Genomic DNA, 17,877 nt, shown 5'->3' with positions numbered 1-17,877 from the left:
CTCGGTCTGCTAAAGGCCGGTGGGCAAGGAACATATGAGAAAGCAATCAGTGAACAACTAAGGTGTCAAAACAAAAAACTGATGATTGATGCTTCTCATCTCTCTTCGTTCCTGTCTGTCTGTCCCTGTCTGTCCTTCTGACTCTCTCTCTGTCCCTGAAAAAAAAAAAAAAAGAATGAAATTGTAAAGCCCAAAGCCCAGTTTGCTAGCAGGGCAAGTTCTATAGTGTGATAGGCTGTGGAAGAAAGAGCTCCAAACTCAGAAAGCACCTTAGCCACTTTTCTGCTTATAAAATATTCACACACTTCCTATTTGTTAACCCGCATGGTACTGCAGCCACCTCTCAGCTCACTGAGGACTTACCAGTCCAGCATACCCAGCAGGCCTCTCATAGTCCCTAATGGCCAAGGGGAAGGAACCCTGAACTAAGAGCCAGCTTACCTGGGTTTGAATCCCAGCTATGCTGCTTACCAGCTCAGCTATGTGACTTTATACAAGTCACCTGCCTCTACCAGCCAGCTTCCCTTCTCCCAAGGAACACAGCTCTATAGTCCTGCTGCCTCACCAAGCGGCCTGGCCAAGCACAACTTTTTTTTTTTTTTTTTTTTAGAGAGGAGAGAGAAAGGGAGAGAGAGAGAGACAGAGAGGGAGAGAGAGAGGAGAGAGAGACAGAGAGAGAAGGTGGGAAGAAGGTGGGGAGGAGCTAGAAGCATAAACTCCCATATGTGCCTTGACCAGGCAAGCCCAGGGTTTTGAACCGGAAACCTCAGCATTTCCAGGTCAACGCTGTATCCACTGCGCCACCACAGGTCAGGCAAGCACAAGCCTTTTATAGGGCTGGAGACCTCGGCTGAGACTGTGTTCACTCGGTAAAGGTAAATGTTTTCTCAGCTATGCATGGTGGGGTCACTCTGGATGAAGCTGTGGCTGAAACAATGGCATGATTTTCTTTCATTGTCGATGCTAGAAAAACAGTTTTAGAATTAGCAATTGTTTTTTTGTTTGTTTGTTTGTTTTAGCAAGAAAAAGAGAGGGAGAGAGATAAGAAGCATCAACTCATAGTTGCAGCATCTTAGCTGTTCATTGCTTTCTCATATGTGCCTTGACTGCAGGGCTCTAGCCAAGCCAGTAACCCCTTGCTCAAGCCACTGACCATCGGGAAGCTGGCAACCCCACACTCAAGCTGGTGGGTCTGTGCTCAGGCCAATGACCTTGCAGTTTTGAACCTGAGTCCTCAGCATCCTAGGCTGACGCTCTATCCACTGCACCACCGCCTGGTCAGGCTAGAATCAGTAATTGATGCTGCATTCCCTGTACAGATAAAGGGTCAGTGAGATGATACCCTAGTCAGTGGCCCCTAAAATGCTCATTTGTCACCCTTTGGCAGAGAGCTCCAACCTTTCATTCTCACCACACCCCTGGTAGACATAATGCACATCTCTGTTGGTCATTATGGTTAACCACAGAAGGAATTTTGGAGGAGGGTTGGTTCTAACCCTCAGATCAGGGTACTCAGATGCAGTAAGCCTCAGCATCCCACCTGGTAAACCACTGGGTCCATCAGAAGAGAAGTGGACTGGGGCTCCACAGCAAGGGGTCAAGACAGCAGGCAGGACATACACAAAACCCTGGGAAGGGTTTATGTTGGAGTCAGGCCAGAATTCTAGGACTCAATCTCATTCCAGTCACTTAGCTTGATGAGAACTCCATATTGAAACTTCCCCATCTGTAAATGGGGCTAATAACGATATCTACCTCAGAGGGCCACCTGAGAGTAAAATTAATCAACATATGTGTTGGTACTACAGTACCTGACATGTAACACATCCTCAATCAGACATGCATTTTATTTTTTTAAAATCTTTTTTATTGACTTTAGAGAGAGAAGAAAGGGAAGAGAGAAAGAGAGAAATATCGACTTAATGTTTCACTTATTTATTCATTCTTCGGTTGATTCTTGCATATGTCCTAACCAAGAATTGAACCTACAACCTTGGCATGTACGGACAATGATTTAAGAAACTTTGGCAGCCTGATCTGTGGTGCTGCAGTGGGATAAAGCGTCAACCTGGAAGTGCTGAGGTGGCCGGTTCGAAACCCTAGGTTTGCCTGGTCAAGGCACATGTGGGAGTTGATGCTTCCAGCTCCTCCCCCCTTCTCTCTCTCTCTTCTCTCTTCTCTCTCTCTCTCCTCTCTCCTCTCTAAAATGAAAAAATAAGAAAATTTAAAAAAAGAATACCCTTACAAGAGCTTTTAAGGCCCTGGCCGGTTGGCACAGTGGTAGAGCGTCGGCCTGGCGTGCAGAAGTCCCGGCCAGGGCACACAGGAGAAGACCCATTTGCTTCTCCAGCCCTCCCTCCCCCTCTCCTTCCTCTCTGCCTCTCTCTTCCCCTCCCGCAGCCAAGGCTCCATTGCAGCAAAGATGGTCTGGGCGCTGGGGATGGCTCTGTGGCCTCTACCCCAGGCGCTAGAATGGCTCTGGTCGCAACATAGCAACGCCCAGGATGGGCAGAGCATCGCCCCCTGGTGGGCAGAGCGTCACCCCTGGTGGGCGTGCCAGGTGGATCCCGGTCCGGCGCATACAAGAGTCTGACTGTCTCTCCCCGCTTCCAGCTTCAGAAAAATACAAAAAAAAAAGAAAGAAACTTTGGCGAACAGTCAAGTTCTGCACTCTTATGTTGCCCATTGATCCCACTCTATAAAAGGCCTCACACCCTAGCCTGCATAAGAGAGTAGCCAAAAGTGGCTTGGTTCCAGTCCTCAAGGGTTCCATCTGGCAGAAATCAGAGGACCCTCCGCACTCACCTGCCAGCCTGCCTCCTTCCCAGGAAACACGTTCTAACTGGTGCCTTCCTCACACCCCCAAGTATAAGTCTAAGTCAGGAACCCAACAGAAAGAATGCAGGCGAAGACCAGAAAATGCCAACCAGCAGACTCCTGTATGGAAGGACAGAGAGCACACTTGGCACACAAGGAGAACGCTGGACCCAAAGTGAGATGTGCCCTCACTGCCCAAAGTCAGGGAGCCAATTGGATTTCCCCAATTTTGAGGGCAAGTCAATACACCACTGGGGGCCACGGTGAAGTTCTGGAGAGTCGTGGAATGAAAAGGGTAAGTTTACTTCCTCTGCCAGAGATGCTTCCGTGCCCCAACTCAGACCTAAGCAGGATGTCTTCCATGAAGAAGCCCTCCCCTGCTTCAAAGATACAAATGGTCGGCCACCTCTGCTACCTGCCTGGGCTCCCACACTCAATGGACTGATTTATACCTTGTCTGTCCTTCCACACCTAAAGGGCACTCCCAGAGGGAGGAGTTTATTCTCTCCATTTGAGCATCCCTAGGGATGGGCAGGCATCAAGCACTCGGACACTTGTTGAATAGATGCTGGCCAGCTGGCAGGATATGTGGACAGAGAGAAAAGGAGCTGGGAACATTGGTCACCTCTATCGTCAGGCAAGAGATGCTGAATCTGGAACCAGAGGCACCCCAAGGAAGATAGGTATGCAGGATGCATGGGTTCACCCCCCAGGGTCCAGTCACTTGATGTGCAAAACTGAGACCCAGGAGCCAGAACAGGATAATGTCTCACCTTTCTACAGAAGTAGACATGTTTTCTAAAGGACTTACCGTAATCACAACCCATAGTCCATTGGCTCTGGTCCCCAAGAGCCTATACAGTACCCTCCTAGACAGGTAGGCCTTTTCCTGGTCTCCATCCTACCAAGGCTATCTCAGAACCAGTCACCCTGCTGCCAAGAGAACATCTAAAAGCAATGAGCAACCAGCTCTACTCAGGGAGCCCAGAGAAGTATCACTGGAAAGACTCCAGGTTGAGTGCGGGCCCAGGGCCTTGGCCACTAGGTAGGCACTACGGAATCCAGAGGTTCAGTGTGTCTGGGGTGGAAGGAGCCAGGCTAGGGCATGGTGGAGGGCCACACAGGGCTCTGCTCCCCAGCCTGCCTTTACCCACTGAGGCCTGACAGTGCTTACAGAAGAGGCCCTAGGCACTTCTACCTTCATGTACCCCTTTCTGCACTAAAAAAAAACCAAAAACCTAAGAACCATACTTTTCAACTGTACTGTTATAAAATGAATGTGTATATGTGCACAATTCATTTTCTTTGACCTAAAAGTTTATTTCCCTGCTTATTTTTAAAAAAATCATTTTCACAATCCCCTTTAAGGGGCACTGTGAGCATCCAGCATTATATCTCCTGTGCCTGTTAGATAAATGAATAGGTCCTGCACTTGGAGATTCTATTTTTTTTGCTGTAGTTCAGAGGAGTGGTCCTCCAGGAACAAATAAAAATTGTCTGGGGCCTTAAGCTGCTTTGATTCTGAATCCATTTCCCCCTACACAGACTTTTTTTTTACAGAAACACAGTTCCAACGGGAGTTCCGAAAGCATTTAATCATCACATACAAAGAGTAGTCTTAAGTACCAGGCACTGTCCAGGTTCCTACGACTGAAACACACCTGCGGGGCAGCGCGTCAGTCTCTGCCTCAGCCCCACCCCCCACCCCCGCGCGCGATGCTGAGCGACCTCCTAGCACCTCCTCGGGGCCGCTCTCTGAACTGAGTACTTCTCAAGTGTAACACCTGAGTGACAACAAACGACACGGCTACCGCCTTCTAGCCGACGGATTTCCAGGGTTGAGACGCTTGGCACCAACCCACTGCAAGAGAAACTAGGTGCCTCCACGAGCTGCTCTCTACCCCCAGCACTCCAGCCTAATCACAGCCGCTGGACTAGCAAAGAGCTCGCGCCCAGGGCGCAGGTCCTAGGCGAGAGGACTCCATCAATCTCCGTCACGTCAACCTCAAAGCATGTACTGCTTCACGATCGTGGACCCAAGGTCAACATCCATCGAAAACAAAGTTCCATGGTGCAAGAAGCGCTTGGAACCAGGTAAACTCAAGGCATGGTCCCGGAGGTGCACGGTCCGGGGCGAGAGACGCGGCGGCCCGCAGGCAGGCCTCAGCCGGCGTCCTGCCCGGACCCGGCCCGCCAGGTAAAGGGAGGTCCCGGGGGACCCTGGCCACGCCCGCCCCACCCCTGGCCGCCCGCCTGCACACCCCGCGCCGCGCACCTGGTCTCAGCGGCTCGGTGACGGTGAGCACGAGCAGGAAGAGCAGCAGAAAGGCACCGCTGTCTGCCTTGGGCACCATTTATCCTCCGTTCATCGTCCCCGGGGCGGCCGCTTGACCCCGCGGGGAGGCCGGACCGGGCCTGGCTGAGGGTCGGGGGTCGGGCCGAAGCCGGGTGCAGAGAGGCGGCAGGAGAGGACTCCGACTGGGCCGCGGCTGCACTGGGCCGCGGGCTCCCGCTCACTCCCGGCCACAACCTGAGATTCCAACTCCGGCTACGCGCAAGATGGCGGCCGTCCTGCTCGGCGCCGCGACGCCCCGCCTCCCGCCCTTACTGCCGGCATTGCCAATGAGCGCCCAGGAGGGGGGCGGGGCCTGCGCAATTTCAGTGCGTACGGCCCATTTACCGAGCTGAGGCGGGGCCTGGGCAATAGTGCCCGAAAGGGGCGAGGCCTAAGGTCGGGACGGCGAAGAGCGGGTCCAACGGAAAGCCAGGACTTAAGAACAAAAGTGTGCCATTGGCTAAACAGAGAGGTGGGGCTCGGTAGTGGAACCTTAGCGGTAGGGCTCAGGACAGGGGCGGTAGGAGCGGGGAAATGGGGCAAAGATGACCGACACAGAAAGGGGCGAGGTACAATGGGCCAAGAGGTGGGGACCCGAGGGACCGTGGGTAGCCCACGGGGTGGAGCGTGAAAGGAGAGGGACGGAATTCAGAGGGAGCAAGAGGAACAGAGACACAAAAGGTCTTCACACCTTGCATACCCGCAGGCCGAGGTCCAGTCAAAGGCCCAAGAGTGCTGCCTAAAGTGGCCTTCTTAAGAAGGGCTGTAAAAAAAAAAAAAAAAAAAACAGGAGAGGAGGGCTGCAAGAAAGGGATGAGTAAAACTGTAAGGATCCAGACTATCTTTGAGGAGGAGAGGAAGGAGGAGGATCAGTGCTGTCAGGCACAGGTAGGTGTGACTTCATCGGCACACACAACCAAAAATGTTTCAGATAGATGAGGAAATAGCTTAAAGGAGTGTCATATAAGGAGAGGTGACAGGGAAGCCGCGATTCTAGAGACCCTGTAGTAAAGCTGGCTTCTGGAGGAAGGGCCTTGCCTACACAATGGGGGAGGGAAGGAACACTGGACAGAGCTGCTGCCACATCAGGTCACATCTGATGAGGAAAGCCACTGGGAACAAAGCTCTAAGTACTGACATTGCACCTGTTATTGGGAACAAGGTGACCATGAGAGGGGACACAGCACATAGGGTGTTCTCAGCAGGAGAGAGAGGAGCAAACTGTCCAAAGGAAAGCCAACAGTCATGCACATAAGGCTGGGGCAGGGTGTCAGGGCTGGAAAAGAGGGTAGTGGTGGGAATAGAGAAAGAAGAAAGGCCAAGGCTGGTGAAGACCTATCCCTACCTGCCCCACCTCTAGCACCACGGACTCACTCCCCAGGAGCAGTCCTCTCAACGCTCCCACAAGCCTTGGTTCTCCTGAATGTCTCTTAATCCTGGGACACTCAGGGTCATCTGAGAGATACACACCCACTCCCTCTGGGTAGATATAGCCAAGGTTAAACCCAAAGCAAGTCCAGACCTGCCTGCTCTTGCTTCTAAGGGCATGGTCCCAAGCAAGTGCAAGGAGCTGTCACAGCAGAGGGGCTCTACTCCTGGCAGAAACTAGTCCCTGGTCACTGCTGATCTCTCCACTTACATCGTCCTCAGGAAGCATTCCAGGAGCAGCTGATGGCACTCACAGCAAGATCCAGGTCCAGCTTCTGCCCCAGCCCAAGATCTGCCCTGGGAGCCCAGCCAAGGCTACCATCTTGACAACCCCAAGGGGGAACACATAGCCAAGAGCAGAAATTCCTGCCATTTGTCCCCTGCACAGAGTCACTGTCATAGAAACATTCCGGCAGAGGTTTGGATGAGGAATAAGAAGTACAAGGAGGTGAAGAGTCCAGCCAAACCATGCAGGAGAAGACAGAAACCCCTGGGCCTGCAGACTTTTTCCTTCTTGATCCACCTCCACCCTCACCCTGCTGCATGGATGGAAGGCCACCTGTGTGGACACAGTAAGGGCTTCCAGGACTGGAAGGGGAAAAGATCAGGGACATTTCTCCCCGGCTCCTTGTCTGTGGGGTCACTGTGGTCTCCACTTAAGGTAACTGCCTATCTCAAAGTCACCCTCCCTAAACTACCCCTTCCAGGTTCCTGTGATCATCCCTCCCTTCTTCCAGAACTATGTGACTGTTGGGGTTTCCTACACTCTGTTCCCTCCTTTGTAAATCATGCCCTTATTAAACTCTCAGACTGCCCCAATTGGAGTATGTCTTGTTTCCTACAGGGACCTGGATTGATACAACCACTTGCCCTGGATTTCCCAAGTGGCACAAATCAGTCCCACCACTCAACAAGCAGTCTTGGCTCTGGGTTTGGAGGCATGGGCAGACATATGTGCCCCAATGAACCCCTGCTATCTAGGGTCCCAACTAAGTGCAGGGCCACTCTCTGTGGGCCTTTGGTATGGTCCAGCCCACTGGCTGACCTTCCAGGGTTCCAAGTCCAAGTGGCTTAAGCCAGAGAGAGACTCATTCCCCAGGGTACTCCTCCTTTATGACTTCACCCACTGAATCACCTGGGCAACAATGCTGAACGCTCCACTCCAGAGTCTGGGCCTCTAGGAGGCACGGACAGCAGACTTGCCAGGCCAGCCCAGAGGATTCTCCGCCCACAGTGTAAATGAGGACACTGCTGGCCCACGTCTTGCAGGGATGTAGAGGGCAGCCTCAGAGGCACTGGGTACTCCTGGCACCATGGATGATGCTGCCATCCTCAAGCGACGGGGCTACATCATGGGGATAAACTTGGGAGAGGGCTCATTTGCAAAAGTCAAATTTGCTTATTCTGAGCGTCTAAAGTTCAATGTGGCAGTCAAGATCATCGACCGCAAGAAAGCCCCCACAGACTTCTTGGAGAAATTCCTTCCCCGGGAAATTGAGATTCTGACCATGCTAAACCACCGCTCCATCATCAAGACCTACGAGATCTTCGAGACATCACATGGCAAAGTCTATATTGTCATGGAACTCGGAGTCCAGGGTGACCTCCTCGAGTTCATCAAAACCCGGGGGGCCCTACATGAAGATGATGCTTGCAAGAAGTTCCACCAGCTCTCCTCAGCCATCAAGTACTGTCATGACCTGGACATTGTCCACCGAGACCTCAAGTGTGAGAACCTTCTCCTCGACAAGGACTTCAACATCAAGCTGTCTGACTTTGGCTTCTCCAAGCGCTGCCTGAGAGATGATGGTGGCCACCTGACACTGAGCAAGACCTTCTGTGGGTCAGCAGCATACGCGGCCCCTGAGGTCCTGCAGGGCATCCCCTACCAGCCCAAGGTCTATGACATCTGGAGCCTGGGCGTGATCCTCTACATCATGGTCTGTGGCTCCATGCCCTACGATGACTCCAATATGAAGAAGATGCTGCGCATCCAGAAGGAGCACCGCATTAACTTCCCTCGCTTCAAAAATCTGACGGGTGAGTGCAAGGACCTCATCTACCGCATGTTACAGCCAGATGTCAGCAGGCGGCTGCACATCGACGAGATCCTCAACCACTGCTGGGTGCAGCCCAAGGCCCAGTGCCTGTCCTCTGCAGCCATCAACAAGGAGGAAGAGAGCCCCCAAGATGCTGAGCTCCCCAACAAGGCTGTCACCAAGCCAGAGCCCCAGGAGGAGGCACAGCCCAACATGAAGCAGGAGTCCAAATCCAAGAAGGATAGGCTGGAAATGCAGGTGTCAAACCAGTTGCAGACCACGAACCTTAGGCTCACAGATAAGCAGCCAAGCAAGGAGCCAGTGGCAGGGGGCTCCCTGAAGCCTCCAGAGACACACACCGATTGAGTCACTCATGGCCCATGGGCTGGTAGGGAATGAGGCCGAGCTCACAGCTTCGAGCCTGAGCTCTAAAAATCCAAGGGACAGGCCAGTGAAGGAAGATAGTCCTGGATGAGCAACTGTTTATCAATTTCTTTTCCCTTCCTTTGAACGTGGTAACCCACATGGTAAAGGGCAATAAATCACTATATTAGTGCAGACTCTAAGGTGAATGTGTTTGCCTGAGCTGACTGTGGTCGTCCAATAAGAGTATCCATCCTATGCCACCCCACCCAACCCCCAACTTTGGAAAATATATCTCATTGTGCCCAGCCCTGACCATGACCTCAGGCCCTGGACCAGCACAGAGCGTTGAATGAGGAAGATGCTGCATCAAGAGGGAGGCCATGAGAATGGTGCTGGGGGGAGGGGATATGGAGAAGACAGGACCAAGGAGGGCAAGGTGGCTGCCAGTAGAGGAAGGGTGGGAGGAGAACCCACAAGGCTGCTGGTGGGGAGAGACCTGCAGAGGGCAGTGGACCAGCTTCTCAGACTCTCTTGGCAACTTAGTTTTTCTACTCTGTCCACTGGGAGTTCTCTCGTGTTCACCTGGCTCCCAGTTCTCAATGGTGACCTGAGTCATCCCACCTGTGATCATTCCCCCTGACCCAGGGGAAGCAGGGCGCTGCTGGACAGCCCAGCCATACTCCAGCCTGCTTGTCCCACAACTCTGTGGCCTTGACCACACCCTGTTTTTTTCCCTATACTGTTTGTTTCAGTCTGTCCTCAGGCGTGATGCTCCCTGCCAGAGTGGATAAGCTGATACCAGTGAGCAAGGGACAGGACAGGTATCCTCACAATGCATGCCTGGACCCTGCAGCCATCAGTGTCCCACAGTGGGAACAAGCTTGCATTTTGCATCACCAACCACCATGCTCTGCAGGGCCCTTCCTTATGCAGTCCTCACCTCTGCTATGATGGCCCTTTCTCTCCCTGCCCTGCACTCACTCTGACAGCCTCATGTGGTTGGCCACCAAAAGGGCAGGAGCCGCCTGACCAGGCGGTGGCGCAGTGGAGAGAGCATTGGACTGGGATGCAGAGGATCCATGTTTGAGACCTCGAGGTTGCCAGCTTGAGCGCGGGCTCATCTGGTTTGAGCAAAGCTCACCAGCTTGAGCCCAAGGTCGCTGGCTCAAGCAAGGGATCATTTGGTCTGCTGTAGCCCCATGGTCAAGGCACATATGAGAAAGCAATCAATGAACAACTAAGGTGTCTCAATGAAAAACTAATGATTGATGCTTCTCATCTCTCTCCATTCCTGTCTGTCCCTATCTAGCCCTCTGTCTGTCTATCTGTAAAAAAAAAAAAAAAAAAATGGGCAAGAGCATTCAGACTCACCTCTTCCCCCCCATCTTCTTGGGAAGATTCCAACCCGCAGGCCTCAGTGAGAAGTGAGACTCGGCAAGTAGCCCAGACCAGCCCTCTGTCACGCACCCCACAGCCACCTTCATATAGACTGTGTCCTCATGTCTCCGTGTTCCTGTGTGTCATTGCTCAGCCACCATCAAGGCCTCTGTCCCTGCCCTGCTATCGCCTCCCACAGCACCCAGTCTGGCTTCCTCTGCTGAGGGAAGGATCCCAGTGCTTGGCCTTAAGGTCCTCCCAGGTCTAGCCTCATCCTGGCCTCCCGGACTCTTCCCTCAACCAAATACCCCACATGTACAATACATGTTAACTCATGCTTGTGGATGCATCCCTGCAGACCCTGCCCATTTCTCCAGGCTCAGCCAAGGGTCCATGGCCTCCAACAAGGCCTTCTGGGAGCCTCAACAGTACTCAACAGCCAGCTGCTGAGCTCACCCAGAACAGACCAGTGAGTGTCCAGGGACCAGGCACAGAACAGGCCCTAGTAATACTGGAGTAACCACCCAATTTTTTTTTTCCCTGAAGCTGGAAATGGGGAGAGACAGACAGACTCCCGCATGCACCCGACCAGGATCCACCCGGCACTCCCACCAGGGGCGATACTCTGCCCACCAGGGGGCGATGCTCTGCCTCTCCGGGGCATCACTCTGCCGCGACCAGAGCCACTCTGGCACCTGAGGCAGAGGCCAAGGAGCTATCCCCAGCGCTCGGGCCATCTTTGCTCCAATGGAGCCTTTGGCTGTGGGAGGGAAAGACAGAGACAGAGAGGAAGGGGGGGGTGGAGAAGCAAATGGGCGCTTCTCCTATGGGCCCTGGCCGTAAATCGAACCCGGATACCCCGCACACCAGGCCGACGCTCTACCGCTGAGCCAACCGGCCAGGGCCACCACCCAATTTTTTAATGAAGACTGAAGGATCCAGCTTCTGGCTGGGTAGCACAGTTGATCAGAGTGTGGTCCCACATGCCAACGTTGTAGGTTTGATCAATGGTCAGGGCACATACAAGAATCAACCAATGGCCTGACCAGGCAGTGGCACAGTGGACAGAGCATTGGACTGGGATGTGGAGGACCCAGGTTCGAGACACCAAGGTTGCCAGCTTGAGCACGGGCTCATCTGGTTTGAGCAAGTCTCACCAGGTTGACCCAAGGTCGCTGGCTTGAGCAAGGGGTCACTCAGTCTGCTGTGAGAAAGCAATCAATGAACAACTAAGGAGCCACAATGAAGAATTGATGTTTCTCATCTCTCTCCCTTCCTGTTTGTCTGTCCTTATCTGTCCTTCTCTCTGACTATCTCTGTCTCTGCCACACACAAAAAAAGAATCAACCAATGATGGCATGAATGAGTGAAGCAACAAATCGTTTTTTCTCTCTCTCTAAAATTCAATTTAAAAAAATTATAGTAAGGCAAAAGGCTCCAAGAGCCTAGAGCCATGCAACTTGACTGGTGGTGGAGTGGAATTGCAGAGTACGATGGAGTAGAATTGGGATGAGGGTTCCGCGGTCCTCTCTGCAGCCTGCTGCAGTCCTAAGGCAGTGGGCAATGTGTGGCAAGAGGGCCTGGGCGGCAGAGGCTGCAGGAAGGAGCACTTAGTGTATGCTCTCCAGGTGGGGAGACAGCTCAGCAAGAATAGAGGACTTCCTGAATCACACAATATGGAGTAGCAGTGGGTGACTGAAGCCACACCTCCCCAGGTAGCCAAATATGCAGGTCAGTCCTGTGAGCTGCCCAATGAACTGGGCTCGTTCCTGGTTTAGACCCCTTCAGTGACCCACTAAAGCCTTTAAAATCAGGACCCTTGGCATGGACACTGTGGCCCATGAGCCCACCCACCCAGCGCTGCACGCTCTCAACACATTGTCCATTCAGGCCATCCTGTACTCTAGCAGTCCTCATCTTCCTCCATGTGGCTAACTCCTACGACTTCAGCCTTCCATAGCTTTCCAGTCTTTCCAAGTCCAGTCCCCAGTTCTGTTGTCATCGCTTCATGTTCCTTGGTGTCACAACACAGTCAATACGGGGCATTCACACTTATTGGTGTGACAGTCAGCCTCCCTGATGTCTGGGCTCCAGGAAGGCATGAGCCCTTTCTAGTTCATCTGTGTACCCCAGCACCTGGACCTGACCCTCAAAAGCCTACGAGGTGAATGGACAAGTGGGCACTAAATTTATGAGGGAAACCATAGCTCAAGAGGGGCATTCCCAGAGTCTGCAGGTCTCTGACCCAAAGGACTGCCAGTTCGGAGTCCCATTGGAGGGCCCCTGGTCCAGGCTTACACACCAGGGGTCCTAGTGATGCTGGGGGCCAGCAGCACCCAGAGCATCAACCATTAAGCCTAAGCTCCTGCCTCCAACACACCAAGAGTTCCTGCCTCGGCATGCACATCCTGGACAAAGCTACCTGCTCTATACCCCTGCACGATGCTGAGACCTGCCTCCTCCACCATGTCCTCCAAGAACCAAAGAGGCAAAAAAACAAAACAAAACAAAACAAAAAAACCAAAGAGGCCACACTGTCCAGGAAAGAGTAGGGTATGGGGGAGTAGAATCCACAAAATGGGTCAGGAGAGTCAGCCAAGAAGGAAGACATGCAGGATTACTCCAAGTAGAACATTTGGGACACAGAATAAAGTTGGGGAGTCATCCTCACTCAGGTGTGAGCACAGAACTGAGCCCTGACCTGCAAATTCTCATAGCCAGCCCTTTCTAGGACACAAAGGAGTAAAGTACTGGTCATTTAGGCCAAACAAAGCCCCCAGGAGAAAGCGGGCCCTAAAGTGGCCTGGGTGCAGGAAGGAAGTTGCCCGCCGTGGGCTCATCCTGCCCAGACCAGTCACTCCTGCCAGGCACCTGTACTCTGGCTGCCCTGCTGCTACCAACTTCCACATGGGGCTCCAGACACAGGGTACTCCCCACGTGCTCCAGGAGCATCCACACGGCCATGCTCTGGTCAATACGTTACATCGCCTGTCATGTCTTGCCTCCTGTCACCATGGTGGAGCCCTACTGGTGAAGCTGCTTGCCAGCTCCATCTCAGCCCCTGGCCACCCACACAGAAGCAGGACTTCTTCCCTCTCCTCTGAACAGAGTACATAGCACACCCCTTCTGACAATTTGCTACATGTGGGCACGGGGTGCCTATGACAGAAAACAAATTAATAACAGGGATTTCAAAGTATCTAAGGGATGTATAGAGGAGACCCTATTTTCCAAAGCAGAACACCACACATGTACCCTTAAAGAGGGTTTTCACATTGCTCCCAAGCTGAAAAGGCGATCTGAAAGATGCGAACAATGTACTTTCCCAGGTTTCCAGCAGCTACAACATGCCATTCCTCACAAAACCCAAACTGACATAATATAGGACCCCTTCTCAGCCAGGTGCTTGGGCTTAACAGTTGATGCTCTGGGTGCTGCTGGCCCTCAGCATCGCCAGGACCCCAGCAGCAAGGCTCTGCCCAGGGCCCTGCCTGATTGCTGATCACTACACTGGATACTGTTGTTTCTCTGTCCCCCAGACTTCCAGGCCCACCTCCTCTTACCCATGCAAAGGCACCGGCCTCCATTAACCCCAGAGTCCTTTCTCTATGATGCCATCTATAAATGTGACTTGGGTCACAGCTCTTCTTGCCCTGTGCCCTGCAATGGCTGTCTATCATTCAGGGAAAAGCCCTTAACTTACCTTGTCCTCCATTTCCCTCCTGCCTGTTAGACTCAGCCATTCTCAGAACAAGCCCTCTCCTCCCCCAGGCTCTTCCCTACCTGGAAGCCTCATCACCTCCTCTACCTGACTGGAGCCGAACTCAGCCTCCAGACCTGCCCCAATCCTTGGAACTCATCTGCCAGCCTGGGACCTGCAGCACCCCAGAGCCCTTCCAGTCCTTCCACCCCGCACATGTCCTGTTCACTGCGGCAGCAGCACTCATCCACCTAGTTCTCTGCCCCAAACAGAGGCTGCTCTTGCAACCACCACCAGGCTGGCCAGACTAAAGCAGTCCCTCCCAAGCACTGCCAGTTCCGAGGACACAAGCCCTAGATGCAGTTTTCTTCACACCCCAAAGAGGCTGCAGGAAACTGGCCCTAGTGAGACAGGAACCAAAGCAGGGTCAGTCCCCACAGCCAGAAGAAAACTGGCACAGGGATGGTGCTCCAGATGGACCTGGGCAGCCCCCACATTGGGCCTGACTTGTGACAGGTAAGCCATGGCGAGGAAAAGCAGGACAGATTACCACAGTCCGGGTTGCCAGCTTCCTTCCAGTGGGTAGGGAGTAGGCACTCCTGCTAGGTCAGCCTGGCTTCCAGGGTTCCAGGGGCCCTGTTCCCCCCAGCCTAGTCCCCACTCCTGGCTGCCTGGCTTTATGACTTCACATGCTGAAGTCACATGGAGATAATGCTGAGCATTCCTCAACAGGTCCAGGCCAGCCCAGCTAGACAGCTCCCCACACTGTAAATGAGGACAATGCCTGCTGGCCCATGTGGGGAGGGGATGTAGAGGGCGCCGGCCGCTCCTGGCACCATGGACGATGCCACGGTCCTAAGGAAGAAGGGTTACATCGTAGGCATCAGTCTTGGAAAGGGCTCCTACGCAAAAGTCAAATCAGCCTACTCCGAGCGCCTCAAATTCAATGTGGCGGTCAAGATTATTGACCGCAAGAAAACACCCACCGACTTTGTGGAGAGATTCCTTCCTCGGGAGATGGACATCCTGGCAACTGTCAATCACCGCTCCATCATCAAGACTTATGAGATCTTCGAGACCTCAGATGGGCGCATCTACATTGTCATGGAGCTTGGCGTCCAGGGTGACCTCCTTGAATTCATCAAGTGCCGGGGGGCCCTGCACGAGGATGTGGCACGCAAGATGTTCCGCCAGCTCTCCTCAGCTGTTAAGTACTGTCATGACTTGGATGTCGTCCACCGAGACCTCAAGTGCGAGAACCTTCTCCTCGACAAAGACTTCAACATCAAGCTGTCTGACTTTGGCTTCTCCAAGCGCTGCCTGCGCGATTGCAGCGGGCGCATCATTCTCAGCAAGACCTTCTGTGGGTCAGCAGCGTACGCGGCCCCCGAGGTCCTGCAGGGCATCCCCTACCAGCCCAAGGTCTATGACATCTGGAGCCTGGGCGTGATCCTCTACATTATGGTCTGTGGCTCCATGCCCTACGATGACTCTGACATCAAGAAGATGCTGCGCATCCAGAAGGAGCACCGTGTGGACTTCCCACGCTCTAAGAATCTGACGGGTGAGTGCAAGGACCTCATCTACCGTATCCTGCAGCCGGACGTCAGCAGGCGGCTGCACATTGACGAGATCCTCAGCCACTCATGGTTGCAGCCCCCCAAGCCCAAAGCCCTGTCTTCTGTCTCCTTCAAGAGGGAGGGTGAGGGCAAGTACCGGGCCGAGTGCAAACTAGACACCCGACCAGGCTCACAGCCCGAGCACCGGCCCGAGCACCGGCCTGATCACAAGCTGGGGGCTAAAACCCAGCACCGGCTGCTGGGGGCACCTGAGAATGAGAACAAAAAGGAGGACAGGCTGGCCGAGACCTCCAGGGCCAAAGAACATCACATCTCCGGAGCTGAAATGGGGAAGGCAGGGACCTAGGATGCAAAGGGCTCGGAGGTGTGGTACATGGTGGTGCCCACATAAACTAAGTAGGTAGGTAGGAGCTGAAGAAGGCACAGGTGCAAGGAACAAGTAAAATGTGTCAATTAAACCACTATTTTGATTACGTTCTATTAGCTTTCTTCCACTTAGGAGCAAAAACAGTAATTACTGACAATCAAATAAACCACAATGTGTAAATAAGCATCAAGAGTGCTCCCTGAGCTTGACCTGTGGTGGCGCAGTGGGATAAAGCGTCGACCTGGAACACTGAGGTTGCCGGTTCGAAACCCTGGGCTTGCCTGGTCAAGGCACATATGGGAGTTGATGCTTCCTGCTCCACCCCATTCTCTCTCTCTCCCCTTTCTCTAAAAATCAATTTAAAAAAATCAATAAATAAAAAAAAAAAAAAAAAAGAAGCTTTAAAAAAAAAAAAAAAAGAGTGCTCCCTGAAGAGTCTTTTTATCCAGGACTCAGCCAGCATAGGGGTCCAGGGACTGGTGCTCAGACAAAGGTATTCACAGAGAGATCTCATGGGCAAAAAGATCACAGCCACAGACCATCTGCCAAGCCACCACTGGTCTCCCTCTCACTTGCCCCCGCCCAGCGCCTTCAAGGCTGGATAGATGCATGTCTCCCACCTCAGGTGCTGCACAGCCCTCTCTGACCCCCTCCCACTCGCTCAGACGGCTCTTCTTCAAAGTTCTCTTCCTCTCTCTCCTGCCCTCCCTCCAGAGGACCCCTTTCACCCACCAGGCAGGTAACCTCAGCCAAGACCTCTGATCTGTACCCTCTCCACTACACCCTGACGGCCCCACACAGCAGTCTTATTTTGTCACCTGTCACTCCCCAGGGCACACTCCCAATAGGCCAGCCAAGTGCTGGAAGTGGTAAGCACCTGGCCTTAGGTAGTGGTAAGCACTGCCCAGGCAGTGTCCCTCTCTGCATCTCACTCACCCCCCCTCAAACCTCTGGCATCCCACTTCTTGGGGGGCACCCTCAGGCCCAAAGTCATCCTTCCCTATGAAGGAAAAGCATGAAAATGCACGTTTTCTAGTCCCTGCTCTTGGTCCAAGCTTACCTGCTAAGTCCACCCCCAACCCCCTTGATGGGTCACAGGGCACAGCCAGGGCTCGGCCCTGGAAGCTTGCAGGGACTCACTGCTGAGGTTAGGCTAGTGGTACCCAGGCAGGCAGAAGGCCCTGCGCCAGCCTCCAGAAGACATTGGCACTCATGAAGTGCAGAAGAGGACCGATGCAAAGGTACCCAGGAAGATGACCTCATGCAGGGCTGGTGTGCTCAAAGCAGAACTCCAGTCTGAGGGATTCCAGGTTGGCTCCCTGAGCAGCAAGCCCCCCAAGGGCATAATCTGACCCCACTTGAGGCCAGAAGAGACTCATCTGGCAAGCAGCCACAGTCTTGGTCCCCACCCCCATGCGAAGAAGCTGGCTCTGGGCCTCCTGGCAGTAGAGCACCAATGTGCTCAGGCTGCCAAGCAAGTGCTGGCAGGTGGTGCACGTGGTGCTGTCAGGTCTGCATGGAGCCAGGCTCCAATGCTTGACACTGGGGCCCAGGTTACTGTTACCTGGGATTACTACTGATGGAAATGACGAGGGGAGATGGGTGACTCAGCAGCCTATAGATGGCAGTGCCTGGAGCACTAGGAGAGAAAGGCAGATGGAGAGACCCCTGCCCTACCTGAGCTATAAATCAGTCTCCTGAAGGTCATGGTGAGGGCACTGGCAAAGACCCTGATGCCACAGTGTGGTCTGATACTCATGTAGGACCCATGCAGTACTAGCAAACCACGCAGGCCAGGCCTAGCTGGAGAGATTGCAGACCTGGACCCAGAGCCCCAGGTGAACCCTAGAGGCTGAACTCCCAATGGC

General features: G+C 53.4%; 3 protein-coding genes across 8 annotated transcripts in view; 2 read left to right on the top strand and 1 right to left on the bottom strand.

Moving 5' to 3' along the window:
• The window catches only part of DGCR2 (DiGeorge syndrome critical region gene 2), a 130,803-nt gene that overhangs the window by 74,927 nt on the left and 37,999 nt on the right, over positions 1 to 17,877 (bottom strand). For 4 of the 6 annotated variants that reach the window (XM_066259885.1, XM_066259889.1, XM_066259888.1 and 1 more), the window contains exon 1: positions 5,093 to 5,409. The exons of the other annotated variants lie outside the window; for them this stretch is intronic. In XM_066259885.1, the coding sequence (XP_066115982.1) occupies positions 5,093 to 5,171 (79 nt within the window). In that variant the 5' untranslated portion in view covers positions 5,172 to 5,409. Of the gene's footprint in view, positions 1 to 5,092; positions 5,410 to 17,877 lie in introns of those variants that run through there. 6 annotated transcript variants of the gene reach the window in all.
• LOC136325453 (testis-specific serine/threonine-protein kinase 1-like) lies at positions 7,135 to 9,572 on the top strand. The gene has a single exon (XM_066259894.1). The coding sequence runs from the start codon at positions 7,894 to 7,896 to the stop codon at positions 8,983 to 8,985; it is 1,092 nt and encodes a 363-aa protein (XP_066115991.1). The 5' UTR covers positions 7,135 to 7,893; the 3' UTR covers positions 8,986 to 9,572.
• On the top strand, positions 14,900 to 15,988 carry LOC136323193 (testis-specific serine/threonine-protein kinase 2). The gene has a single exon (XM_066255009.1). It carries the CDS (start codon positions 14,900 to 14,902, stop codon positions 15,986 to 15,988), a length of 1,089 nt encoding a protein of 362 aa, XP_066111106.1.

This window comes from Saccopteryx bilineata, chromosome 2 (assembly GCF_036850765.1).
Source record: "Saccopteryx bilineata isolate mSacBil1 chromosome 2, mSacBil1_pri_phased_curated, whole genome shotgun sequence".
NCBI classification, from domain to species: Eukaryota; Metazoa; Chordata; class Mammalia; order Chiroptera; family Emballonuridae; genus Saccopteryx; species Saccopteryx bilineata.
The sequence above is the reverse complement of the archived record's forward strand: the minus strand, read 5'-3'. Positions and strand labels throughout refer to the sequence as shown.